The 27853-nt window shown below is 40.4% G+C and overlaps 1 protein-coding gene across 4 annotated transcripts in view; it reads left to right on the forward strand.

Moving 5' to 3' along the window:
• Positions 1–27853, forward strand: part of NUDCD3 (NudC domain containing 3) — a 208079-nt gene that overhangs the window by 145110 nt on the left and 35116 nt on the right. For 3 of the 4 annotated variants that reach the window (XM_049894501.1, XM_049894499.1, XM_049894498.1), the window contains exon 4: positions 13307–13450. The exons of the other annotated variant lie outside the window; for it this stretch is intronic. In XM_049894501.1, the coding sequence (XP_049750458.1) occupies positions 13307–13450 (144 nt within the window). The remainder of the gene's footprint in view (positions 1–13306; positions 13451–27853) is intronic. 4 annotated transcript variants of the gene reach the window in all.

A 27853-nucleotide genomic window follows, 5' to 3' on the forward strand; every position in this document is an offset into this window, starting at 1 on the left:
GTGGTTCAAACTCACCAGCCACCCCGTGGGAAAAAGATGTGACAGTCTGCTCCCATAAAGATTCTAGCATCTGAAGCCCTATGGGGCAGCTCTGCTCCATCCTGTAGGGTCACTCTGAGTTGAAATCAACTCAATGGCAGTGGGTGCTAGTTGTTATTCTGCGGGTTACTGTTCAAAGGGTGTCTCCTGTCCAAATGGATGGGCACTGCCACTGACCTGTAATCTCAGCCCTACTTCCTAGCTCCCTCCCTTCTCTGCACTTGCCAGGGACACTGGATCTCTGCTTCACCCTTCTGTTGTTTCCCTTGGCTCCTTGCAGATTTGCACTCCCTGTCTTGTCTATCCCACAGTTTGAGGCTCCAACAATTCACATTACCTCAGTTTGCTCCAGTTGCACTTCCCTGTGTTTCTTAATTTCAAAGGTATGGCACTCCCATGCGTCAGCGTCTTGGGCTTGGTTGGACCCAGGACAAGTTTTGCCCGCCTTCTTTCCAATTTTGTTTATTCAGTACCTTTGCCTCCAGCTGTGTTTTCCTTGCAGTTGTCTTCCTGGGCTTCTTACTTAGGGATGATGCTTGCTGCTGTCCCAAAATGGTAACGTTGCCCTGGGCCAGCAGGCTGGTCACAGACAATCTGGGGTTCTCTGTCTACCTGTTGGTTTCTTTCTACCTCTCCTTACATTCAGTGCTCCATCTGATTCTTTGGCCCTTTGATGTTCGGGGGTTTGAGTTTGTTTTTTGTGTCTCTTTTACATAATTTCTCAATTCTTTGTTGTAGGGAGATGTTACAGTACATCTAACTAAACTGCCATCTTAACTGGAGACTTTCAGAAGTGTTTATTTTTGGTTTTTGTCTCTGGCACCTTTCAGATATAATCATGATGATAGCCAAGATTGCAGCAGTTCAGCTGATAAAACGTTTGTCCTGTGTTGGGAATGGTTGGGTTTTTTGTATGTAGTTCTGTTGTGTGCTTGGGGGTAAAAGATGGATATGAAAGACACTGTTTGTAAAGGGATGGTACGCTGGGGCAAATTTCCAGAGACCTATAGTCTTCATGTGGGGCTTGATGCTGGGGTCATCCAAACTGTACCTTTTGTTTACTCTTTGTCATTGATTTTTTTTCTGTAGAAATGTATATGAAGAGGTCACGCTTTACCTCTCAAGTTGTACTGGGGAACAAATAAGAGTGCCTGCATAATGCTTTATGTTCTTTGAAAGAAAAATGGAAATTATTCTTATTTTACATGAAACATTTTCAGTCATTTTGAAACTTAAGTAAAACTTAAAGAAAAACTTCTCAAAATGAAGCTTTCAGTCTCATACATTAATAAAATATGGTTAGTCTTTTCTTCACCATGTTCTTGTTTAATTAGCTCTGTTTAGGAAAAACAACTGAGCTCACCTTTGTTTTCTCAATATAACCATGGAATAGGGAGAAAGAACTTTCCATTCACGACATAAATGTTCATGTGATTGTTTAATGCCCAACCAAGGTGGTTATAAAGTGAACATTTTATTGAATTATAAATTTAAAAAAATGTATTGTGATAAAAATTTGCATAACAAGATATATGTCATCTCAACTATTTATGTACAATTCAGTAACATTGATTATATTCTTCAAATTGTACAACCATTCTCACTATATCCTTTCCCAAATCATTCTACCACCATTAACATAAACTCAGTGCCCCTAAGCAAAAACTCCCCTTTTCCCTCTCCCTTCCACCTCTGGTAAACATTAATAATTTTGGTTTCTATGTATTTGCTTGTTTCAAATAAGTGAGAGCATACAGTATTTACCATTTTGCCACTGATGTGATGTTCTGCTCAGCGTGATGTTCTTAAGGGTCATCTGTGTTATGGCATGCATCAGGACTTCATTCCCTTTATGGCTGAGTGGTATTCCATTGTGTGTATTATACCACCTTTTGTTTATTCAGTTGTCAGTGGGCGTTTGGGTTGTTCCCACCTTTTTGTTGCTTTGAAAAGTGCTACAATGAACATTAGTATACAAATTTCTGTTTGCGTTCCTGCCTTCACTTCTTCTGGGTATATACCTAGGATTGGGATTGGTGGATCATATAGTAGTTCTATGTTCAACTTTCCGAGGAACTGCCAAACTGTTTTCCACAGTGGCTATACCATTTTATGTTCCCACCAGCAGTGGATGAGGAGGATTCCAGTTTCTCAACAACCTCAGCAACACCTTCTGGTTTGTTTTCTTTTTTTTTGGATCATTGCCATTCTAATAAGGGGGAAGTGGTGTCTTGTAGTTTTGATTTGTATCTCCCTAATAGTTTTTAATGGAAGCTGCGGTGGTGCAGTGCTTAAGAGCTCGACTGCTAACTAAAGGGTTGGCAGTTCAGATCCACCAGCCACTCCTTGGAAACCCTATGGGGCAGTTCTATGAGTCAGAAATGACTCAACAGCAACAGTTTTGGGTTTTTTTTTTTTTAATTTGTATTTGACAGTTAATGACTGAGCACCTTTTCGTGCTCTTGTTGGCCATTTGAATATCCTCTTGGGTGAAATGAATCATAGAATTTTAATGCTGGGCAACTGAGCTCCAAAGATTTGTAGTAGAACCTCTGATTTTACAGATGAGAAAATTCTCCTTGAGATGTTACCTCACTGAGGCCCAAGATCATCTGGTGAGGTGGTGGCAGAGTGGAGGCCAGAACCCATCTCCCAACCCCAGCCTTGTCTTATATGATTTTCTTTTGAGTGGAAAATGTCATATTGTTACAAAGAAGAAAAAAAAAGAAATCCACTTCCCTCCCCAGTCATGATTTGATGTCATTGAACTACAAGTGAATTTATTTGCTCCTGAATTTCTCCTTTCTCTTGAAAGATTGTGGGTAGTCTTTGCTGACTGGTGAGGTATTCGTGCTGGCTAGCATGCCGTTGTGGTGCTGTGTGCCATCTCTGAGACAGCATCTCATCATGCCATACTCACCTCAGTCTGGGCCTTCTGGAAAGTGCCAAAAGCCATTAGATGTGTCTTGTATGGCTCTTCCTGATTCCCATGCTTCAGATCTTCAGTGATGTTTTATCACTGAGTTTGATGCAGGTGCTGGAATTTGTGCTACAAAGCACCCTCACATTGTGTTCTCTCCTTAGAATTCAGTTAGAAAAGATGTAGGAAGACTTTTTTTTATAGGAAGATTTCCATAACAATAAAGGCTAATAACTAAAAAAAAAAAAACCCAAACCTTTTGCTATCGAGTCAATTCCAACTCAAAGCAACCCTATAGGAGAGTAGAACTGGCCCATAGGGTTTCCAAGGAGCAGCTGGTGGATTCAAACTGCCGACGTTTTGGTTAGCAGCCACAGCTCTTAGCCACTGCACCACCAGGGCTCCATAGGCTGCAGTTATCTGTTTTATTTTTTAATTATTGAATACATTGTACACGTACATGTTCAAAAGTATAAAAATGTTTATAATGAAACTCTCCTGCCTCTGTCTTTCTCCTATCCTTTACCAGTCCTCTTCCCCAGCTTAAGTAATCACATGACAGTTGCTGGACTATTTCAATAGATATTTTTAATGCATGGAAGCCCTGGTGACACAGTGGTTAAGAGCTACAGCTGCTGACGAAAAGGTCGGCAGTTCCGATCCAGCAGGCACTCCTTGGAAACCATATAGGGTAGTTTTCCTCTGTCCTGTAGGGTTGCTCTGAGTTGGAATCAACTCATTGGCAGTGGGTTTGGTTGTTTTTTTTTTTTTTTCTCCATCCTCACCTTTAGCACAAATGTTTTGTACCTTGCTTTTTTCACTGAACAAAATACCATGAATTCTTTCTTTAATAGTAAAGATAGTCCGTGTTCCTATAAAAAACTGTACAGTATTCTAGTGTAGAGATTTTTTTATTATCACCACTGGCTCAAATGATTTCATTGCCTCTTCGTCCAGTGTCAGCCCCACAAAGACAGGGAGTTTTCTGTTTTGTTTACTGGCTTGTCTTCAATGTCTAGAAGAGTACTTGGCACCCAGCAAGTGCTCAGTAAATTATCAGCAGCCCTAGTGTTCCCCAGGTAACCAGGCTCAGACTGGCAGAATCCTGAGAACCCGAGTACTGAAGCCCATCACCCCTCACACCCAGGGCTCTGGTACCCTGCTTTGCTCCTGTCAGATGGCAGGTTGATTATTAAGCTCTCGTTATTGTTAGGTGTCGTTGAGTCAGTTCTGACTCATTCTGAGTCGAGCCACATCAGCAAAAGAAGGTTCTGAAAGCTTCACTCCGTCCACATCATTAAGGCCGACTCTGCTTTGAGGAGGCAGCTCTCCGCCAGTTATATTTGGAGTGCCTTCCAACCTGAGGGGCTCATCTTCCAGCACTATAACAGACAGTGTTCTTTTGCTATCCATAAGGTTTTCACTGGCCAATTTTTTTTCAAAAGCAGATGGGCAGGTCCTTCTTACCAATCTGTCTTAGTCTGGATGCTCCACTGAAACCTGTCCACCATGGGTGACCCTGGTGGTATTTGAAATACTGATGGCACAGCTTCCAGCATCACAGCAACACACAAGCCACCACGGAAGGACAAACGGACAGGTGAATGGTGGATTATTAAACTTTGTTGTTCTCAGGTGCCATGAGTTGGCTCTGACTCATACTGACCCGATGTACAACAGAATGAAACGCTGCCTGGTCCTGCGCCATTCTCAGAATCATTGTTATGCCCAGGCCTATTGTTGCAGCCACTGTATCAGTCCATCTCATTAAGGGTCTTCCTCTTTTTTGATGACCTTCTGCTTTACTAAGCATGATGTCCTTCTCCAGGGACTGATCCCTCCTGACAACATGTCCAAAGTATGTAAGACGCAGTCTCGCCATCCTTGCTTCTAAGGAGCATTCTGGTTGTACTTCGTCCAAGACAGATTTGTTCATTCTTTTGGCAGTGCATGGTATATTCAGTATTCTTCACCAACACCACAATTCAAAGGCATCAGTTCTTCTTCGGTCTCCCTTATTCATCATCCAGTTTTCGCATGCATATGAGGGAATTGCAAACACCGTGGCTTGGGTCAGGTGGACCATAGTCTTCAAGGTGACATCTTTGCTTTTCAACACTTTAAAGAGGTCTTTTGCAGCTAATTTGCCCAATGCAATGTGTCTTTTGATTTCTTGGCTGCTGCTTCTATGGGAGTTGATTGTGGATCCAAGTAAAATGAAATCCTTTTGACAACTTCAGTATTTTCTGCATTTATCATGATGTTGCTTATTGGTCCAGTTGTGAGGATTTTTGTTTTCTTTATGTTGAGGTGTAATCCATACTGAACGCTGTGGTCTTTGGTCTTCATCAGTAAGTGCTTCAAGTCCTCTTCACTTTGAGCTAGGAAGGTTGTGTCATCTGCATTATTAAACCAGATCCCTATTAATGGACATTTAGGTTGTTTCCAGTCTTTTGCTGTTAGAAACAAAGCAATGAAAGCTGGTTAATAAGTTTCATTTTCCATATATATATATGCATTTGCATATAGGATAAAATTCCATGAGGTGAAATAGCTAGGTTAAAAAGTATGTCTATTTGTACTTTGTACAGATATTGCTAAATTGCCCTCCATAGGGAGTGTGCCAGTTTATGTTCCCATCAACAATGTTCTTGGTTTTCACAAATTTGCTTACATAGTATATTGTCAAAACTTTAGTTATCGTCAACTGGTTAGGTAAAAAATGGCATCTAGATGTAGTTTGAATTTATATTTCTCTTATGAATGAGGTTGAGCATCTTTTTTCATGTGCTTTTGCTTTGGACTAGTTATATCTTTTGCCCGTTGTTCTTTTTCTTATTGATTTTCAGGAGCTCTTTATCATGTTGGAGAGATTGGCCCTTTGTGATTTGTATTGCAGACCTGTTGTCTCATTTCGTTATTAATCTTTTGAGTTGGTTTATGGTGATTTTTCCTTGGAGAAGTTCTTGATTTCTGTGTAGTCAAGCGAATCACTCTTTTTTGGGGAGTTGGGGTAATTTTAGAATCAGGGTTAGAAAGGAGTAGGCTGCATTTTCGTAGAGTTTTTGATGGTCATTGATTTGAGCCTTTGATCGTACATCTTTTTATCCTACTAGAGCAGTTTTATCCAAATTCTGCTAATGGTTTTCAGTTTAATTTTTGTGGAAATGAAATTATTTGTTTGCTCATTTCTTTTGTAGAGTTTTAGACCCCATTTCATTTGTTTATAGCCAGCAGCCTGACTCAGCATGAATTTTATAACTTATAATTGATCTTTCTATTGTATTTGATTAGGTAAAGACCCTAAAATACAACTATTAAAAAAGTATGGGTGGAACTTGAAATTGAACAGAATGAGGGAGGTAAACTGACACTGAAAATGGACCAAAATCCATTGCTGTTGAGTTGATTCTGACTCATAGGGACCCATGTGTTACAGAGTTGAACTGCTCCATAAGGTTTTCTTGGCTGTAACTTTTCGGAAGCAGATTGCCGGATTTTGTTCTTTGGAGCCTCTGGGTTGGAACCACCAACCTTTAGGTTAGTAGCCAATTGCAAACTGCTTGTACTGTCTGGGTTGGAACCACCAACCTTTAGGTTAGTAGCCAATTGCAAACTGCTTGTACTGTCTGGGTTGGAACCACCAACCTTTAGGTTAGTAGCCAATTGCAAACTGCTTGTACTGTTTGGGGACCTTTGAAAATGGTGATTTTTAAAAATCAGAATTTTAAGAGTATAGTCCACATTGTATTCAACATCTGTTACAAATTGTTTATGTGGGTAATAGTGGTTTTGGGTGTTGTTGGGGAATGACTTGTATAAGAGAATTTTTACCTGTTTTAAACCAGTTCCTGTATGGAGTATAACTTTAATTATTTTTAATAAATGTGGATGTGTTCCTTTAATATATTCACACACAGCACATTTGTGTGTATATCTTTGTCTTATTTATTCCTTGATACAGGACAGTACCTTTCAACTTGCTGGGTATTGTTTCTTGTACTACAAGGGGCCTGGGGCCTGTATGTGGAGTACTCACTGACAGCTTTGGGTGAGTGCCTCTGGCCTACCACAGGATTCTCCCCAACTTCAGCACGCCGTGAGGTAGTTGCTATAGTTGCTAAGGTACCCTCACTTCTCTTTTCCTCTCTTAAGACTACTTGACTTGTCGTTTGCCATCATCTCAAGAGTTGTGATGTTGGCTAAAGCTGGAGATGAGAAGCACCTCGCTATGTACCCACTTGGCACCTCAGTCTTTCCCACTACCATCCAACCCTTCAGTCTCTTCTAGCTGTATTTTTACTTTTACATTATCGAAGCTGAGAACAATTAAATTCTGTTCTCCATGTATAATGAAATTGTCTCTGCTCAAGGATGATTCACAAAGCTGAAAAATAAGAAGCAGGCTTTATACTTTTATGACTTGAATAATGTTCAAGGAGCCCTGTTGGCACAGTGTTTAACTGCTCAGCTGCTAACTGAAAGGTCACCAGTTCGAATCCACCAGCAGCTGCCTGGGGGAAAAGACCTGGCAGTCTGCTCCGATAAAGATTACAGCCTAGGAAACCCTATGGTGCAGCTCTGCTGTTCCCACAGGTTCACTCTGAGTCAGAATCAACTTGACCACACAGCAATAAATACTGTTATTTACAGAACAAGTAGGATGGTATTTTTTTCTTTCTCTGAGTCCAGTGCCACGACCCCTCTACGCCTTGAAAGAGAATGCTACTAGCATCATTCAAGTTAATGCTCATTTTTTTACACTTAGTTTATTGTATGTTTGAATTCTTTTTTCTTTAATAGTGTTTAAAAAACTAAGATGTAATTCACATACCACAAAATTCATCATTTTGAAGTGTACAATTCAGTGGTTTTTAAATATATTTTTTAAGGTTGTGCAATCGTCACACCACTGTCTAATTCCAAAATATTTTCATTACCTCAAAAAGATACCTGTACCTGTTAGCAGTCACTCCCCATTTCCCCCACCCAGTCCCTGGAAACCGTGAATATACTTCCTGTTTCTATAGATTTGCCTGTTCCAGATATTTCATATAAATGGAATCATAGAATACATGATTTTGTGTGTCTGGCTTCTTTCACTTAGCATAACGTCTTCAGGGTTCTTCCATGTTGTAGCATGTGTCTGTACTGCTTCCTATTTATGCTGGATACACTAATTTTGTTTATCCATTCATCAGCTGGATGGTTCAGTTGATTGAAGTTTTTTGGCTATTATAAATAATGTTGCTATGAACATTTGTGTGTAAGTTTTTATGTGAGCATGTTTTCAGTTCTCTTAGGTGTATACCTTCAAGTGGGATTGCTGGATCATATGCTCTGTCTATATTTAACTTTTTGAGGAACCGTCAAACTGTTCTTCAAAGTGGCTGCACCATTTTACATCTCCACCAGAAATGTTTGGGGGTTCAGATTTCTGCACACACTCAACATCACTTGTTACTGTCTTTTTTTGTTTTTTAATTATAGCCTATTTAAAAAAAAAAAAAATGTGTTGCCGTCGAATTGATTCCAACTCACAGCAACCCTGTAAGACAGAGTAGAGCTGCCCTTTGGGATTTCCAGGGAGCGGCTGGTAGATTTCAACTGCTGACCTTTGCTGTTGAGTCTGTCATGAAATGGTTATCTTAGTGGTGGTTTTGATCTATATTTTCTCGATGACTAATGATCTTGAGCATCTTTTCGTATGATTATTGCCCATTTGTAAGTCATCTTTGTAGTAACATCTATTCAAATCTTTTACCCGTGTTTTAATTGAGTTACTTGTCTTTTTATTGTTTGGTTGTAGGAATTTCTTATGTATTCAGAATATTAGACCCTTATCTGATATAGGAATTGCAAATATTTTCTCCCATTCTGTGAGTTGCCTTTTTACTTTCTTTATAATGTCCTTTGAATACCAAAAGTTTTTAATTTTGATGAAGTCCAATTTATCTGTTTTGTTTGCTTGTACTTTAGGTGTCATTTATAAGAAACTATTGCTTAATCCAGGATCACGAAGATTTATACCTCTGTTTTATTCTCATAGTTTTACAGTTTAGCTCTTACATTAGGTTTTTTAATCCATTTTGAGTTAATTTTTGTATATAGTGGGCGGTAGTGGTTCGTTTTCACTATTTTACGTGTGAATATCCAGTTGTACCAGTAGAAGAAAGGCTGTTCTTTCACCCATTGAATTATCTTTGTGCCGTTGTCTAAAATCAGCTGACCATAAATGTATGAGTTTATTTCTGGACTCTCAGTTTTATCCCATTGACCTGTATGTCTGTCTTTATGCCAGTACCAGACAGCTGATACTATAGTTTTGTATGTAGTAAGGGTTGAAATTGGGAAGTGTAGTCCTCCATCTTTTTTATAATTCCTATCTCTTTATTCATAGTCTTTAATTAGTGAGACAGCATTCTCATCCTTTGTTTTAGTTCTTTAGGTATGGTTTTCTTTAGCTCTTGGGATATATTTAAGTAGCTGATTTATAGTCTTTTTTAGTAAGCCCAATGCCTGGGATTCTTCAGGGACAGATTTTATTGATTGCTTTTTTCCTGTGATGGGCTATACTTTCTTGTTTCTTTGCATGACTTGTAATTTTTAAAAATTGGCTATATTTTTATAACATAATGTGGTAACTCTGAAAATCACATTCTCTCTACTGCCTAGGTTTTGCTGTTGTTGCTGCTTGTAGTTGTTCTCGTTTGTTTAATGTCTTTTCTGAACTAATTTTATAGAATCTGTATTCTTTGTTATGTGTGAAGTCTCTGCTTGGTTAGTTTAGTGGTAAGCTAATGATTGGACAGACTTTTTCTTAAGAACCTGAAAGTAGTAAATCTGTTAGTTTTTGCCAAAGGGCTCAGTGTACGTGTTGGGGCACACCTTCAGTCCTAAGCCTAGCAGTTCAAAACTCTGGCTTTCACTTTTCCACTCCTGTAGAGTGCCAGCGTTAGCCAGAGGTGGGAGCTTAAGGGCTTCTTAGGTATTTCCCGAGCACACATACAGCTCTGCATATGTGTGTGGCCTTCTATATTCCCAGGAATACGTCAGAGCTTTTCAAAGCCCCTGTGGGCATCTCATTCCGCAGATTTTCCTTTTAAGTGTTTTGGTTAGTCTGTTGTTTGTCCCAACTGTTACCCACTACCTCAGTCAGCTGTTGAAATAGATTTCAGCAAACACTTCCTGGGGAAAAGACTTTAGAAGTTTGAAGACATTCCTGTCTTGTCTGCTAGTATCCAGTGTTATTGATTCCAGAAGTCTCTTACATTCAGGTTCTATGTGGGTAAACTGGTTTTTTCCCGCCTCTTTGGAACCATCCTCACTGTTATGAAATATCATGAGTCTGTCAGTCATCTTTGTTAGTCCTGCCCAGCCCTCAGTGGGCCCTTTTAGTCTGAATGAAGGCTTACATTTTTCTTCAACTTGGAAAATTTTCTTACTGTCATAATTTCTGGAATGTTTAATTGTCTCGTGTCAGACAACCTGGGTTGATCTCTGACTCTATCTTGACTTCTTTAACTTTATCTTCCAGCCTTCCTATTGAAATTTTTATCCTAACCACTGTATTTGAACTCTTAAGCTTCCTTTTTATTTCCTAACTGTTCTGTTTTCATTTTTAAAATATTTTCATGCTTTATTCTAGATACAGTATCTTCTCATGTCTCTTTGAAGATAAAATATGGAAAATATTTTAGAATTTCCCTTCTTTTTTCCTAATTAGCTCCATACTCTTTGCTTTGGTTTTAATTTTTTACCTGTCTTTTCACATTGCTGGTTTTCCTCCTAAGACATCATCCTTATTCCTCTGTTAGTTTTCTTATGGAAAAAAATTTTTCCCATTCTCAGTGTGGCACGGTGTTTATTACAGGTAGTTGGATGATTTTCTCCATTATGCATCTGAGGTCTGTTCCTCCCTACCACACTGGAAGCTGACTGGACTAACTGGTCAGCTTTGCTTTCTAGGATATGGGACGTTGGCTGCCCAAATTCTAGAGTGGGTATGCCTTCACTTGGAGCATGGGCAGTGGGCATCTACACCAGTCTTCCCAGACTTTTGTTAGTTTCTTTGGAGAAGTACCATGTGTTGCTTTGTAGCAAACAGTGGGATCCCTGCCCCTTCTGATGGCTTTCCCACTGGCACAGTAATTCCCATAAACTGGCTTTCAGCTAGTCCCGTTTCTGTCCCTTTTCTCATTCCTGCCCTCCGTACCTGCTTACCCCAAGCCTGAACCCCCCGTGTAGCTGTGGCATCCCAGGTTCAGACCTGTCACTTGCCCCCTCCTCTCTGTTATCTGTCACCATATTCTTCTTTTTCTGTACTCCCATAGATTTGTGGAAATTTCATGTGTTCTGGCCTCCCCCTCTCTCTTTTTCATTGTTTAGGATTTATTCCCTTATGTGCTTTGTTTCAGTCACTTCTGTGGGGTCACAGGACACCAGAGAGAGAACTACGTAGTTACAGCTTGACATCTTGAACTGGAACTCCTGAAATCATCTCTTGTTTGGTTTTTTTTCTCCCTCAGATGATTTCATTCGTTCGCTCTGGGTAGGCAGTGTTAGAAGCTTGCCCAAATTTGGAAATGATTATGTTATATGGAACTGGCTGATAGAATTATATTTGTTAAAGTGGGAGGCCAGGACTGATGAAGCTTTGTATCAGGCTTTTATTAACATAGAACTTAATATTTAGAGAAACATGATTTAGCCCAGTGTTTGTCTAAATCCACCCTGAAATGAGCTTGTATTTGTATTTCTTTTGCTTTTAGATGGCAGGGAGAAAAGCTTGGTTGTAACAGTCACTTTACAAAATCCAGCAAAGTCCTTGCATGAAATTTCAATACAAATTGGAACTATAGTCTCACTGGAGAACATGCCCTAAGTCTGCATTTAAAGTGTGAGGTTGTGCAGTCCCGTGGCATTTGAGCGCTCTGCAACGGAACCCTGGGCATCGGGCAGGGCTGTGTCTGCCGAATGGGCCACTGTCCTCCCAAGTAGCCCCTTTGTCATTTTCTCTCGTCCCTTCCCTGTCACAGCACAGGAATTCATCTTTCACTTAGAAAGCGCTTGACTGTAGCGACTCTGGCACATCGTTCCTCCCTCCCCCCCTTTTATTGATGAGTGTCTAAAATAGTTAAATCACAGTATCAGATTTCACTGGCAAACAGTAAACTCTGGTTTGACATTCTGCAACTTTGGGAGGCTTTTTTTTTTTTTCTTTTCAGTTATTCTATAAACATTTAATGAACACCTGCCATGTGACATGAAAGAATAGTCTCCGAGCTGTTTTGATTCCACACATGTATTAGTAAAAAAAATTTAAGTACCTGCTTCTAGTATGTCTATCTATTTAATTTATAAATTACACGAATACTATTATAAAAAGGTTTTTTATATTATAAAGCACATAGATTTTAGAATTTACAAAGAATAACTGAAATGGAATATAAACAGGAGCTCGCCTTCTTACCCTTTCAGTTACTTATCCTGTGAACCTCCTGGGGTACACAGACCCTGCTTTGGACATCAGTGGCTGCGAATGCAGGGGTGGAAAGAGAATCCCTACTCCCCAGGAGCTCACAGTCTAGTTGTGGGAATAGAGAAGTATGCAGCAGGGGAAGGGTATTCCCACAGCAGTGAGGAAGGAGAGCCCAGCTCTGCCCAGGAAAGTATCTCAGAATGAAGAGTGGCTGAGCTGAGTCTTTTAGGATGAATGGTTTCCAACTTGGTTTCTTAAAAAACAAAAACAGAACAAAGTACAAAAATCAAAGGAGTTATCTTTTTATTCTGGTTAAAGACTAAGCTGTAGTCACAGAGAGACATAACTTCTGGAGGGATGAAGTTGCATTCATCTCTTGTGCCATGGTGCTGAGATGAGCAATCTGGGATAATCACCCCAGGCTGGGCATGGCAGGGTCCAGATGGCAAGAAGGGGAGAAAATGTGGCAGGAGCAAACCGTGCTCTTGAGGCCTGTACCAGACTATGATGCCTCACGTCTGTCAGCCAGAGCCAAGTCATACCTGACTGAAGGAGAAGGAAGGAATTTGGTAGAAAACCAAGTTTCCACCACAGTGTCTTACTTTATCAGATATGTTATGTTGAAAAGATTTTGTAGTGCACTTACTCAAAGGAAATGATCATTTGCAGCTTGCTTTGAGTGTAAATTTGGTTGGCATAATTTTCTTAGTCAGGAATGCCTGATAACCCCTCTAATTGTGCTTTATTTTGTTCTTTCTCAGGCATGTAGTCAGGTAACTTGGGCATCATCGTTCCCCTTTCCACCTTGCAGAATGGTGGGTATCACCCGCACAAGTTAAAATAACTTCATCCTCTTGTGCTTGCAGGTCTCAGTGGACCTCAGCAGTGACTTCATCCGAGTGGCAGTGCAGGAAGAAGGTGGGGAGTGTGTCCTCATGGAAGGGAAGCTCACCCATAAGATCAACACCGAGAGTTCTCTCTGGAGCCTCGAGCCAGGGAAGTGTGTTTTGGTAAGCATCATTTATTTCCTCTTTGAACATCTGTATAGAGAGCTTCCAGATAGATTTCGAACATACTCCGATGCTACTTGGACCAAGGAGTCACTTTACGCTCAAGCAGTGAGGTCATTAATTCTACAAATTGGGGGCACACACGTTTTTTCCGTTAGCTTTCTGCACAGAGCTCAGAGTGTACTTTCGTGGCCCACCTGAGCAGACTCTTACTGTTGTGTTTTCTGGCCTGTGCTCCTCAGAGTCCTCCTTCCTAGGTTATTTTAGTTGGAACTGTTCTCAGCAAGAATCTTAGAAGTTGCTTGAATACAGTGGTCCTCATTGTTTTCTAGAGATGATCAGCTAAGATTCAAAAACATTCTGTCTTTATGCCCAAAGAGTAAAATGTTGTGCACCAGCTCAGACCTAGAGACACATAACGACCACAGGTAAGATCCGTGGAGGGAGGCATGAAAGTGCCACACAGAAGAGGTCCCAGTTAGTCCCAGGAATGTGGGTATGGTGAAGCAAAGCATTTTTTGTTTGTTCAATCCCAGAGAACTTTGTTTTGTTCTCTCTCAAGAGTTCTGTTCCCCAGTGATTCATGGTTACATGTAAGGCAAAAATAAATAAAGTTAAGAATTAAAAGGCAAGCTGAATTTTCTCAGGTGCTAGCTGGGAGGGTGTAGAGTTAGTCAGTTCAAACAAGTTTCTTTGACAGAGTGGTTCTCCTCTCCTAGTATCTGGCTAAGAGAGCCAAGGTTTGGGGACGATCAGATTAAGGTACAAATCCAAATGAATACCTTACACATGAACGATCAATAGCCTCTTTCCCTCAATTCTCTCCACAAACCATTGTTAGTGACTAGTGGCTACACTCTGGCACTCGGTAGGAGGCTCCAGGTGGAGAAATTGAGTCTCAATATATTTTGGATTGACTTGTTTCTTCTTTCCTCCTACAGTGGTGCGTATCATGGTAAAAGTGATAAAGATGAAAACTGTTAAGCCTTTGGACAAAAAGGGTTCAAAATTTTATTACAGACATACTCTTCATATGTTGAAATATGCAACAAAGGAAGAACATCTTGCTTCAGCTTCTGAAATGCTTTGGTTTGTGGAGGTGGGCTTTTCTTTCCGGGGCTGGGAAGTAGGTACAGGGAGCTATCTCGCCAGCACTGACTGATTAGAAGCAGGCCAGCCCTTCATGCCCACGATGGCTTTGCTCCGGCTGCACCCTGTGGTTGTAGGTGCCCAGCCTAAGAACTTGGACAAGGAGTACCCTTTCAATGCCCACCAGAGTCGGGGACAGCTCCTTAATATCTGGTCTTGACATCCAGCCCTGGAGATGGAATTAATCCTGGGCCAAACTGAGGTGACTTTCAGGCAAGTCAGGCATGCATAGGCATTCCAGAGAACACAAATTTCTGTTTCTGCCATCTAGACATGAGAGCCATGCTATCCAGTGCATATTTCTCTATGGAGTAGAGTAGCTTCTGCAAGATTGTCTTGTTTTACTGTGTGGCTGTCTTTGCAGAAAACTCACTAAGTGCTATAAATCCGCCTCCCTGCCCAAGATAGGAACATCAGGTCTTAGTTGCTGGTCTCTGAGTGCTCCCATACACTGGTGGTTCACAGTCACTGTTTTTGGAATCTATCAGCCTTATAATCAGTGTATTGATGATTCCTTTCATTTTACACTGTATCCATAAAATGTGATTATTACTATACAGCTTGCCTCTTAAGGATTTTCATCGATAGAAGTGACTCTGACTTCTGGGTAATCCCAAACTGTGGCTACCTCAAAGCCATGTTACTTACTGTATGTGTTTTGTATACTTTTTTTAAATGATTTATTTTACTTTTTGTTGTTATTGAGAATATACACAGCAGAACATACACCAACTTACCAACTCCCACATGTACAATTCAGTGACATAGATTACATTCTTAGAGTTGTGCAGCCGTTCTCACCCCCCTTTTCTGAGTTGTTCCTCCCCCATTAACACAAACTCAGTGCTCCCTAAGGTTCCTATCTAATCTTTCAAGTTGCTCTTGTCAGTTTGATCCCATATAGATAAATCTTAAAAGAGCATAATGCTCAAGGCAGGCATTCTTTACTAGTTAAGCTAAACTATTGTTTGGTTTTAAGAACAGTTCGGAGGATTTTTTTTTTTAATAATTTTTATTGTTCTTTAAGTGAAAGTTTACAAATCAAGTCAGTCTCGCACCCAAAAACCCGTATACACCTTGCTACACACTCCCAATTACTCTCCCCTAATGAGACAGCCCTCTCTCTCCCTCCACTCTCTCTTTTCGTGTCCTTTTTGCCAGCTTCTAACCCCTTCCACCCTCTCATCTCCCCTCCAAGCAGGAGATGCCAACATAGTCTTAAATGTCCACCTGATCCAAGAAGCTCACTCCTCACCAGGACCCCTCTCCAACCCATTGTCCAGTCCAATCCATGTCTGAAGAGTTGGCTTCGGGAATGGTTCCTGTCCTGGGCCAACAGAAGGTTTGGGGACGATGACCACCGGGGTCCTTCCAATCTCAGTCAGACCACTAAGTCTGATCTTATGAGAATTTGGGGTCTGCATCCTACTGCTCTCCTGCTCCCTCAGGGGTTCTCTGTTGTGTTCCCTGTCATGGCAGTCATCGGTTATAGCCAGGCACCATCTAGTTCTTCTGGTCTCAGGATGAGGTAGTCGCTGGTTCATGTGGCCTTTCTGTCTCTTGGGCTCGTGATCACCTTGTGTCCTTGGTGTTCTTCATTCTCCTTTGATCCAGGTGGGTTGAGACCAATTGATGCATCTTAGATGGCTGCTTGCTAGCGTTTAAGACCCCAGACGCAACTCTTCAAAGTGGGATGCAGGATGTTTTCTTAATAGATTTTATTATGCCAATTGACTTAGATGTCCCCTGAAACCATGGTCCCCAGACCCCTGCCCCTGCTATGCTGGCCTTCGAAGCATTCAGTTTATTCAGGAAACTTCTTTGCTTTTGGTTTAGTCCAATTGTGCTGACCTCCCCTGTACTGTGTGCTGTCTTTCCCTTCACCTAAAGTAGTTCTTATCTACTATCTAAGTAGTGAAAACCCTTCTCCCTCCCCACCCCCCGTAACCACAAAAGAATGTTTTCTTCTCAGTTTAAACTGTTTCTCAAGTTCTTATAAGAGTGGTCTTATACAATATTTGTCCTTTTGCAACTGACTAATTTCACTCAGCATAATGCCTTCCAGGTTCCTCCACGTTATGAAATGTTTCCCAGATTCCTCACTGTTCTTTATCGATGCGTAGTATTCCATTGTGTGAATATACCATAATTTATTTATCCATTCATCCGTTGATGGGCACCTTGGTTGCTTCCATGTTTTTGCTATTGTAAACAGTGCTGCAGGAAACATGGTTGTGCATGTATCTGTTCGTGTAAAGGCTCTTATTTCTCTAGGATATATTCGGAGGATATTTTTGGTTTAAAGTTTAAAGATTATCTGAGGGCAGTAGTTTCAGGGGTTCATCCAGCCTCTTAAGGTTGGATTCCATAAGAATTTGAAATTCTGTTCTGCATTCTCCTCCTTTTGATCAGGATTCTTCTATGGAATCTTTGATCAAAACGATCAGTAATAATAGCTGGGCACCATCCAGTTCTCCTGGTCTCATGGCAAAGGAGGCAGTTGTTAATGGAGGCAATTAGCCACACATTCCATTTTCTTCTTCTCTTCCTGGCTCTCCTTCTTCCTCTGTTGCTCCAGGCAAATACAGACCAGTTGTTGTGCTTTGAATGGCTGCTTGCAAGTGTTTAAGACCCCAGACACTACGCAACATAGCAACAGAAGCAGTAAACACGTTATTAGGCCGTTTAACTGGGATGTCCCATGACACCATGACCCTAAACCTTCAAAGAAACCAAATCCCATGAGGTATTTGGTTGTACACAGCAGCCTCAGTAGCTTTTTTTTTTTTTTTGGTCAGTGTTGTAAATATATCTATCACATAACTTTTGCCAGTTCTACTCTTTACAGGTATACAGCTATTTGACAGCAATTACATTAATTGACTGTGCAACCCTACCCTTAATCAATGTGATTTTTCTGTCACCATAAACTGAACTTAACCTTTTAAGTACTCCATAAGCAATAAGCTTCCTCCCCACCCCCACCCCCACTCCCACCCCTTTTTAACCATAATAGACTTTGGTTTCTATACATTTGCCTGTTCTTGTCTTTTTATGTACGTGAAGTCATACAATATTTGTCCTTTTGTCATTGACTTATTTCCCTCAGCATAATATCTTCAAGCTCCATCCATATTGTAGTGTGTATCAAGACTTTATTTCTCTTATTGGCTGAGTAGTATTCCATTGTATGTATGTACCACATTTTGTTTATGCATTTATCTGTTGGTGGGCATTTAGATTGTTTCCACCTTTTGTCTATTGTGAATAGTGCTGCAATGAACATTGGTGTATAAGTTTCTGTTTTCAAGTCTTTTGGGTATATACCTAGGAGTGGAGTTGCTGGGTCATATGGTAGTTCTGTTTTTAGTTTTTTGAGGAGATACCACACTGTTTTCCACAACAGCTGTACCATTTTGTGTTTTGTCCACTTTTATTTAAATGTGGGTATGGCTAATGACCAATTTCTTAAGTTCTTTAAAAATCACCACTGTTTATTAAATACCTGCTGCAGGCCAGGCACTCTTAAGTGCTCTTTAGTTCTCTGCAAACTCATCTTCCATCTCAGAGACATTGGGTCTCTGAGAGGTTAGGTGGTTTGCCCAGGGGTGGAAGTAGAACATGAACCCTGGCTATCCACTTCCACCGTGCTGTGTCCAGTGGTCCAAGGAGCACAAGTCCCTGGGTGAGGCCTGGCTCCATGTGAATTGGCAGGTGTCCCGTAAATGTGTGAGGAGCAGCCACCCAGCAAGTTAGGTGGGAGAGGAGGTATATGACATGCCACTGAGGCACATCCAGCCCGAGCTGCCCCAAGCCTCATGGTGAGGGCCGACTGTTAATTTCTTCTCGTTAAGCTTGTCAAGGAGAGCCGGAGGGTACGAATCTGTGCCCTGGAGCCCAGTGCCTCCACACCTCCAGATACACGGAAAGACCTCTACCTTCTCACTGGGCTGAGGAACTCCCTGTCTCTGCCAGGATGCCGTGGAAATGTCCCTCCTTGCTTCTGTGTTCTGCTCTACTCCAGTCTTCACCTGTGCTCTCACTGCCTTCTAATTTTCTTCAGTTTGATTTTACCAAGCACTTGTACTCTAGGAATTAGGGGAAAAAAAGGCAAAACCAGTTGCAGACTGAGGCAAACCCGTCGTATCCTGTGAAAGCAGGTTCTGTGTGCACTCTCCTGGGACTCTAGCGGGGTCAGGATAGAAAATGTCTCTCATAATTGCAGATCCTGCAGAAGTGCTTTCTCATGTCCTCTATGAGTTGCTTTTGTCATTGGTACATGGCATTGCATTTCCAGTGCAGCTTCACCACTTGTTAATAAAAAGTGTCTGAAAAAAGAGGACTCAGTAATCCTCTTCCTATAGCCTCCCTGTCAGCACACCACCCCCCAACTCTATACCTGGAGCGCACCTTCTAGTGACATGGGGAGGTGGCTTGTCTCTGCCTCCCTGTTGCTGTGTTACGTTATCATTACTATTTACGGAGCGTTCTTTAGTTAGTTATTTATTGGTGATGGGGGGGTGGGTTTTTTTTTTTACATAAACTTTTTAATTAAAGGATAGCATACATATGGAAAAGTATGCTAATTTCTTACATTTTTACGTTTCTTAATTTACACTATTCAGATGGTTTTTCCAGAACGTAGCAACCTTTTTGACTTTTTTGTTTTTTTAAATCATTATTTAATTTTATTTTTGGTGAAAATACATAGCAAAACCGACTCCCATCCCACAGTTTGTAGATGTAATGATCAGTGACACTGGTTACATTCTTCACATTGTGTCAGCATTCTTGTTGTTTCTGTTCTAGTTGTTTCACTTCCATTTGCTTCGACTCCCTGCCCCCCACCTTCTTATCTGTGCTTTAAAGTAGCTGTTGACCTTTGGTCTTATACTGATAATTTTTTTGAATGCAGTACTCAAGGATGACAATCTTTACACTTTGTAAAGGTGACTTCAGGGGATAGTTTCAATTCGAGATTTGAAAAGCACTTCAAGGCTGTAAGTCTTGGGGACTCCAGTATCAGTAAGTCCAGTAAGTCTGAATTCTTCGGGAATTTGAAGTTCTGTTTCACACTTTCATCCCTTTTTATCTGGATTCATCTATTGTGTTCCTGATCAGAACGTTCAGTAGTGGTAACTGGGCACCATCTAGTTCTGGCCATAGGCTTTTGAACAGATGTATGTTTTTATCTCTCAGCTTGGGCTTGTGAATTTTATTATTATTATTATTATAGTAAAATACATATATAACAGAACATTTGCAAATTCAACAATTTTTGCATGTATAATTCAGTGGCATTGATTACATTCATCATGTCGTGCAACCATTATCACTCCCCTTTTTCCAGTTATTCCACCACCATTAACAGAAACTCAGTGTCCCCTAAGCGGTGACTCTCCTTCCCCTTCTCCCTCCCAACCCCTGGTAACCACAAATAAGGTATGGTTTTCATACATTTACCTATTTCATGTACATGAGGTCATATTTATCCTTTTACGACTGACTTATTTTACTCGGCACAATGTTTTCAAGGTTTATCCATGTTGTAGCATGTATCAGGATTTCATTTCTCTGTATGGCTGAATAATATTCCATTGTAATAAAAAAAAATTTTTTTTCTTTTTTATGTATATACCACATTTTGTTTATCCATTTGTCTGTTGGTGGACATTTATGCTGTTTCCACCTTGTGGCTGTTGTGAATAGTGTGGCAATGAACGTTGGTATACAGGTTTCTTTTTTGCATTCCTGCTTTTGGGTATATACCTAGGACTGGAATTGCTGGGTTGTGTGGTAGTTCTGTGTTAAACTTTTTTTTTCTTCTAAACTTTATTTATTTTGCTGTTGTTGAGAATGTACATAGCACAACATATACCAACTCAACAGTTTCTACATATACGATTTAGTGATTTTTGAGTTGTGCAACCATTTTTACCCTCCTTTTCTGAGTTGTTCCTCCTACATTAACATAAACTCACTGCCCCCTAACATTCTTGTCTAATCTTTCAAGTTGTTTTTGTCAGTTTGATCCCATATAGATAGTTCTTACTGGAGCACATTGCTCAAGGCAGACATTCTTTAATACTTAAACTCTTGTTTGGTTTTAAGATGACTTCAGGGGATATTTTTGGTTTAATGTTTAAACATTATCTCAGGGCAGTAGTTTCAGGGGTTCATCCACCCTCCATGGCTCTAGAAAGTCTAGAATCCATGAGAACTTAAAATTCTGTTCTTCATTTTCCCCCTTTTGTTCAGGATTTTTCTGTGGAATCTTTGATCAAAATGTACAGTAATGGTAGCTGGGCACTATCCAGTTCTTTTGGTCTCATGGCAAAGGAGACAGTTGTTCATGGAGGCAGGCAGCCACACATCGCACACCCCCCTCCTACTCCTCACTCTCCTTCTTCCTCTGTTGCCCCAGGCAAATAAAGGCCGATTGTTGTACCTTGGATGGCAGCTTAGAAGTTTTTAAGACCCTGGGCACTACACAGTGAACTAGGAGGTAGAACAGAAATGCTAAATATGTTATTAAGACAATTAACTGGAGTGTCCCTTGAAACCATGACCCTAAACCACCAAACCAAGGAAGCAAATCCATGAGGTGTTTGTTTGTACATAAGCAACCTTAGCAGCTACTCTTTTTTTCTTCTTTTGTCATTTTTGTAAATATATCTGTCACACAACTTTTGCCAGTTCAACTTTTTACAGTTGTACAACTTATTGAGAACAGTTACACTCATCAGCTGTGCAACTCTACCCTTAATCAGTGCGCTTTTTTCATCACTCTTAACTCCCCTTTCCCTCCTCCCTCCCACCCCTGGTAACCACTAATAAACTTTGGTCTCTGTACATTTGCCTTTTCTTGTCTTTTTAAATATAAATGAGGTCATACAATATTTGTCCTTTCGTGATTGGCTTATTTTGCTCAGCATGATGTCTTCATGCTAGTGGTGCAGTGGTTAAGAGTGGTTAAGAGCTCAGCTGCTAATCAAAAGGTCAGCAGTTGATATCCGCTGGCCGCTCTTTGGAAACTTTACGGGATAGTTCTACTCTGTTCTTTAGGGTTGCAATGAGTTGGAATTGACTCAACAGCAATGGGTTAGTGTCTTCAAGCTCTGTCCATACTGTAGCATGTATCAAGACTTCATTTCTCTTACTTGCTGAGTAATATTGGGGCCAGTTTTTTCTTCTAATCACTTATCTGAGATAATATTGTAAATCAGTGAGTAAACTGCTCTGATTATGAAAATTCTGTTGGCCTTCCACTTTTTATCACTGCATCTGTTACGTGACACAAGACAGATATCTGTAGCCAGAGGAAACATTTCCCGTGAGTGTTTTGAGGCAGAAAGAGCAGTTACAGCTAGACCTGGAGACTTGGCTTTGTGTCCCAGTTCTGCCGCTTACTCGCCACCTGGCTCTGGGTGATGTCTTAGCCTTGCTGGGCCTCCATGTCTCATCCTAAAAAAGGAGGATGGTAGCCTTAATCTGGTTGATCGCCAAATGTTTATTGATTGCTTATCATTAAGTGCCATACCATGTGCTGGGCGCTGGGATAACTGAGAAAATCAATTAGGGACCCTGTTCGAGACGGGGTGTGGTAGGCTGACAAAGGTCCCCCAAAAGGTAGTCATGAAGTCCAACCCCTGGAACCTGTGGATGTGTCCTCATTTGGAAAAAGGGCCTTTGCAAGTGTGATTGAGTTAAGGGTCTTGAGAAGACAAGATAATTCTGGATTATGCCAGTGGGCTCTTAGTCCAATGACAAATGGTCTTTTAAGATTGAGGCAGATGGAGATTTGAGACAAACAGAAGAGAAGACACAGACACAAAGAGAAGCAGCGTGACCATGGAGGCAGAGATAGGAGTGGGGTGGTCACAGGCAAGGAAGGCTGGGAGAGGCCACGAAGGAGTCTCCTTCAGAGCCGTGAGGGAACGCACACCTTACAGAATTTCGGACTTGCAGCCTCCAGAACTGTGAGAGAATAAATTTCTGTTGTTTTAAGCCACCTGGTCTGTGGTAGTTTTTTATAGCAGCCGCAAGAAATTAATCCAAGGGCTCAGTTCACAGCGTTGCTGACAGGGCCATGTAAGACAATAGGAGTGACATTCAGGATGTGTGGTTGCTATTGTTGGTGCTTCATCTCAGAGATTCATGACCCCACCGCTACCAACAGACAGTCCTTGGTTAGAGTCTCCAACCTAATCCTCTAGCAGGCGAATCCAAACGTGCCACTTGCTTACCAGCCCCTTTCCACAATAGGCCCCTTCCTTCCGTCCCTGTGCCATGGATTCCATGTCAGATGCACAGGGCAGGCATTTGAAGCAGGCAGGGGTGGCAGCTAAAACCGTGTGACAGTTCTTGCCTCCCTCCCTCCTTTCCTCCCACACTTTAGAATGTTAAATGAGACTTCTTGACTCTCAGGCAAGTTCCTTTCCTGGTTACAGAGATGTACAATCAGCCATGGCAACAACAGTGGCTCCTCTTTTCCCCTCTGCCTCATTCAGTCACATACAGCAAGCAGTTAGCCTGGTCATTGTCCTAATTTTTTCCTGAAGCCAGGAGGCTGACAGTTTCTCCCTTTCACTGTTGTGGGTGGCTGCAGTCACATCACAGGGCCAGCCCTCTGCTCCTCTGTTGAATGAGGAGGCGGGCAGGCGGGTGGCCGAATGTGCCAGGCTGGCCATGTGGCTGATGTACACGTATATGTTTTAGATGGTTGCCATAACTGCGTGATGTGGTTTTTTAGTTAATGGTGTCCTATAGACACATTATCAGACCTTGATATGATCTACACACAAGTCATTTAAAATACGTGAGATAGGTGTATGGAGTATTTTGTTATGAATTATACCTTTGTTTTTCAGGCTTTAAAACTCACTCTAGTGTATTTGAGTTGTTCCTGATTTTTAAACCCTGTCAGTGTTTTTGATCAAATTGCAAAACCCCATTAACTTAACATCCTTAAGTTATAGTTCTCAAAATTGGAATTACTGGGTAATTACAGTTATTGAGCCATTTTGCCATAGCTTCTCCCCAGAAAGATAAAGCATTTCTACAGTGGCACCAGTGATGTGACACTAGTATCCCTGTGTCCCTACCAATTAAAAATTGTTTTTTAATATCAGTTTTTTTTACTGTGGTATAACATAAAATTTGCCATTTTTAAATGTACAGTCCAGTGGCATAAATTACATTCACAATGTTGTATAACCATCAGTGCTATCTTTTCCAAAACGTTTTCCTTACCCCAAAACAGAAACTGTTGTACCAACATAGAACTTTTTCTTTTTAACACAAATTTATTTTCTTATAGTTCTAGAGATGAGAAGTCAGCATGAGACTTTTTAATTTTAATAATTTTTTATTAATTTATGTGGATAACTTAAATTTGTTCCTTTTTATTTTTCTAGAGAAAGTGCATGTTTTTCCATGGAGTGCTTTACTCTCTATACCTCCTTACTTGTGGACTGTCTTCCCTCTTTTCCTAGCAGCCTTTCCTTCCCTCTGAGCCAGCGTTATGGATTACTTCACAGTCTTCTTTATCAATTCCTCCCAGACCCTCATAATCACTGAAGCACACTTTCTCTCTCTATGAATTTGCCTATTCTGGATATTTCCTATAAGTGGAATCATACAGTAATTATCCCTTTGTGTCTTACTTATTTCATTTAACATAATGTTTTCAAGGTTTATCCGTGGCATGGCATATATGAAAGTCGAGCCATGCTTGGGGTTGCCACCAGAAAACACAATTTACACACACAGGCAATGGAATAGCAGTTTCCTCACATGGGGAAGAGACGGAGCAATGTCAGCTTTACTTGTGAGCACCAGTCTCCCATGGCCAGTGGGTGACTGACTCCCCATGGCTGGCGCAGGACTGATGGTCTGTGCTTACCCCTCTGTGCCCCAGTTGAGAGATGTCATTTCCTCCATTCCAGAAACAGATATAGAAGTGGGTTTGGCCAGGTGCCATACAGTGCACACACCTTGCTAAGCAGTTCCTGGGAATGTTGACGTGTGCTCAGGGCAAGAGAGGAGGGATGTGATGATAGCCCATCAGCTGCTACAGGTCATGTTTTAGGTCAAGACACCCTGGGAAAGGGAGCCAGCCCACACTTTCAACCTGTTCAGGAAGCCAGGTTGACATACCTGGTCCTAAGTACAAGGTTCATTTGTGGATCACAGGGAAAGGTGCAGACTGTGCTCCAACTGCTTCAGAGTCAGGACTTCATTTCTCCGTATGACTGAGTAATAGGCATTGTATGTATATACCATATTTTGTTCATCCATTTATCTGTTGGTGGACGCTCGGGCTGTTTCCACTTTTTGGCTATTGTGAATAATGCTGCAGTGAACGTTGGTGTACACGTGTCTGTTTGAGTATATACCTAGGAGTAGAATTACTGGGTCATATGATAATTGTGTGTTTAACTTTTTGAGGAACCACCAAACTGTTTTCCACAGTGGCTGCATCAATCCACATTCTCACCAACAATCGATGAGGATTCTAATTTCTCCACATCCTCACCAATACTTGTTTATTTTCTGTTTTTCTGATAATAGCCATCCTGATGGGTATGAGGTGGTATCTCATTGGGCTTTTGATTTGCATTTCCGTAATAACTAATGACATTGACCTTCTCATGTGCTTACTGGCCATTTGTATATCTTCTTCAGAGATCAGTTGAGAAACATCATTCCCTCCTCACCAGGAACCAGTCCTTTGCCCATTTTTTAATTGGGTCATTTGTCTTTTTGTTGTTGAGTTGTAGGAGGTCTTTATATATTTTGGGTATTAAACCCTTATCCAGATACGTGTTTACCAAATATTTTTTTCCATTCTGTAGGTGGTCTCTTTGCTTTGTTGATAAAGCCTTTGATGCATAAAAGTTTTTAGTTTTGATAAATTTTTTTTTTTTATCATTCATGCTTTTGCTGTCATATCTAAGATACCATCACCAAAAACAAGGCCCTGAAGCTTTACTGCTATGTTTTTTTCTAAGAGTTTTATGGTTTTAGTTTTTATATTCAGGTGATTGATCCATTTTGAGTTAATTTTTGTATGTGGTGTGAGCAGTGGGTCCAGCTCAGTCTTTGCATATGGAGATCCAGTTGTCCCTCCACTGTTTGTTGGAGAGACTATTCTTTCCCCCATTGAAAGAACTTGGCACCCTTGTCAAAAATGAGTTGTCAATAGATGTATGGGTTTATTCCTAGATTCTGATTCTATTCTGTTGGTCTATATGCCTGTCCTTATACCAGTTCTACATTGTTTTGATTACTCTATCAAACTGAAATTGGGTAGTGTGAGTTCTCCCTCTTTGTCCTTCTTTTTCAAGATAATTTTGGCTATGGGCCCCTGGCAATTCCATATGGATCTCAGGATTGGCTTTTCGTTTCTATAGAAAGGTAATTGGAACTTTAAAAGGAATTGCATTGAATCTGTAGATCTTTGGGTTGTATTGATATCTTAACAATATTATGTCTTCCATTCCATGAACACAAGATGTCTTTTCATTTATTTAGATCTTTTTTAGAAAAAAAAAATTTTTTTTTTTGAGCTCTGGTGGTGTAGTGGTTAAGAGGTTGGCTGCTAACCAAAAGGTCAGCAGTTCAAATCCACCAGCTTCTCCTTGGAAACCATATGGGGCAGTTCTACTCTGTCCTGTAGGGTCACTATGAGTTGGATTCTACTCCATGGCAACAGGTTTTAATTTTTTTCAGCAGTCTAGTTGTCAGTGTACAAGTCTTTCACCTCCTTGGTTAAATTTATTACTAGATATTTTATTCTTCTAGGTGCTATGCTTTCTTAATATTCTTTTCAGATTGTTCATTGCTAGTGTATAGAAACAACTGATTTTTGTATGTTGCTCTCATAACCTGCAATTTGCTAGATTTATTTATTAGCTATAATAATAAATACAATATAAAAATATATAATTTTTTTTTTGCATGTGTGTGTGGATTCTATATCTAGAAGCATGTCCCCTGCAAATAGAAGTAGTTTTATTTCTTTTTTTTCAACTTGGATGCCATTTATGTATTTATTTATTTATTGTCTATTTGCTCTGGCTAGAACTTCCAGTACTATATTTAATAGCAGAGGTATAAGTGAGCATCCTTGTCTCCTTCTTGATCTTAGAGGAAAAGCTCTCAGTCTTCCACCATTGAGTATGATCTTATCTATGGGTTTTTCATGAATGCCATTTATCATGTTGAGAAAATTCCTTCCTATTCCTAGTTTTCTGGGTATTTTTATTATGAAAGGGTGTTAGATTTTGTCAAATGCTTTTTCTGCATCAATCCAGATATGTGGTTCTTTTTCTTCATTCTATTAATGTGGTGTATTGCATTGATTAATATTCTTATGTTGAACTGCTATTATATTCCTGGAATAAATCCTACTTGATCATGGTGTGTAATCCTTTTAATAAGCTGTTGGATTCAGTTTGCTAGTATTTCGTTGAGTGTTTTTACATCTATATTCGTAAGGGATATTGGTCTGTAGTTTTCTTGTGTTGTCTAGCTGGTCTCATAGACTGAGTTAGGAAGTTTTCCCTCCTCTTTTATTCTTTGGAAGAGTTTGAGGAGGATTGGTGTTAAGTCCTTAAGTGGTTGGTAGAATTCTCCAGTGAAGCCATCCGGCCCTGGGCTTTTTTTTGTTGGAAGGTTTTTTATTATTGATTCAGTCTCTTCACTTATTATAGGTCTGTTGAGATTTTTTTTTTTTTAATTTCTTCTTAGTTTAGGTAGGTTATATGTTTTTAGGATACTGTCATTAGCAATTTTATCTAGATTATCTAATTTATATATAGAAAATCTTAAAGGCTCTACAAGAAAGCTACTAAAGCCAATAAATGAATTCAACAAAGTTGCAGGGTACAAGATCAACACACAAAAATCAGTTCTGTATAATTAGTTGTGAAGGTTATAGCCTGGGAACATAAAAAATAGGATTACTAAAAGACTAAGATCTAGTTATAGGGCTATGCTTCCCTTCCCCCCACACTTTACCACCACATCAGTTGGGCTCCTCTGTAGTAATGGGATTATAGCTGAAAGAACTGCAGGCCTCAGACCCTATTTAAGGAGGAGTCTGTAGGGAAACCCAACAGCAGGAGAGACAAAAACAAGGACACTAGAGAAAATTTTAGTCTCTAATACCAGTAGCTACAGCAAAAAGTAAACACAGCCCAATCCCTAGCTGGTAAACGTAAAACCTCACATTAAAAGGTCATTTACCTC

This window comes from Elephas maximus, chromosome 8 (assembly GCF_024166365.1).
Source record: "Elephas maximus indicus isolate mEleMax1 chromosome 8, mEleMax1 primary haplotype, whole genome shotgun sequence".
In the NCBI taxonomy this organism is placed as follows: domain Eukaryota; kingdom Metazoa; phylum Chordata; class Mammalia; order Proboscidea; family Elephantidae; genus Elephas; species Elephas maximus.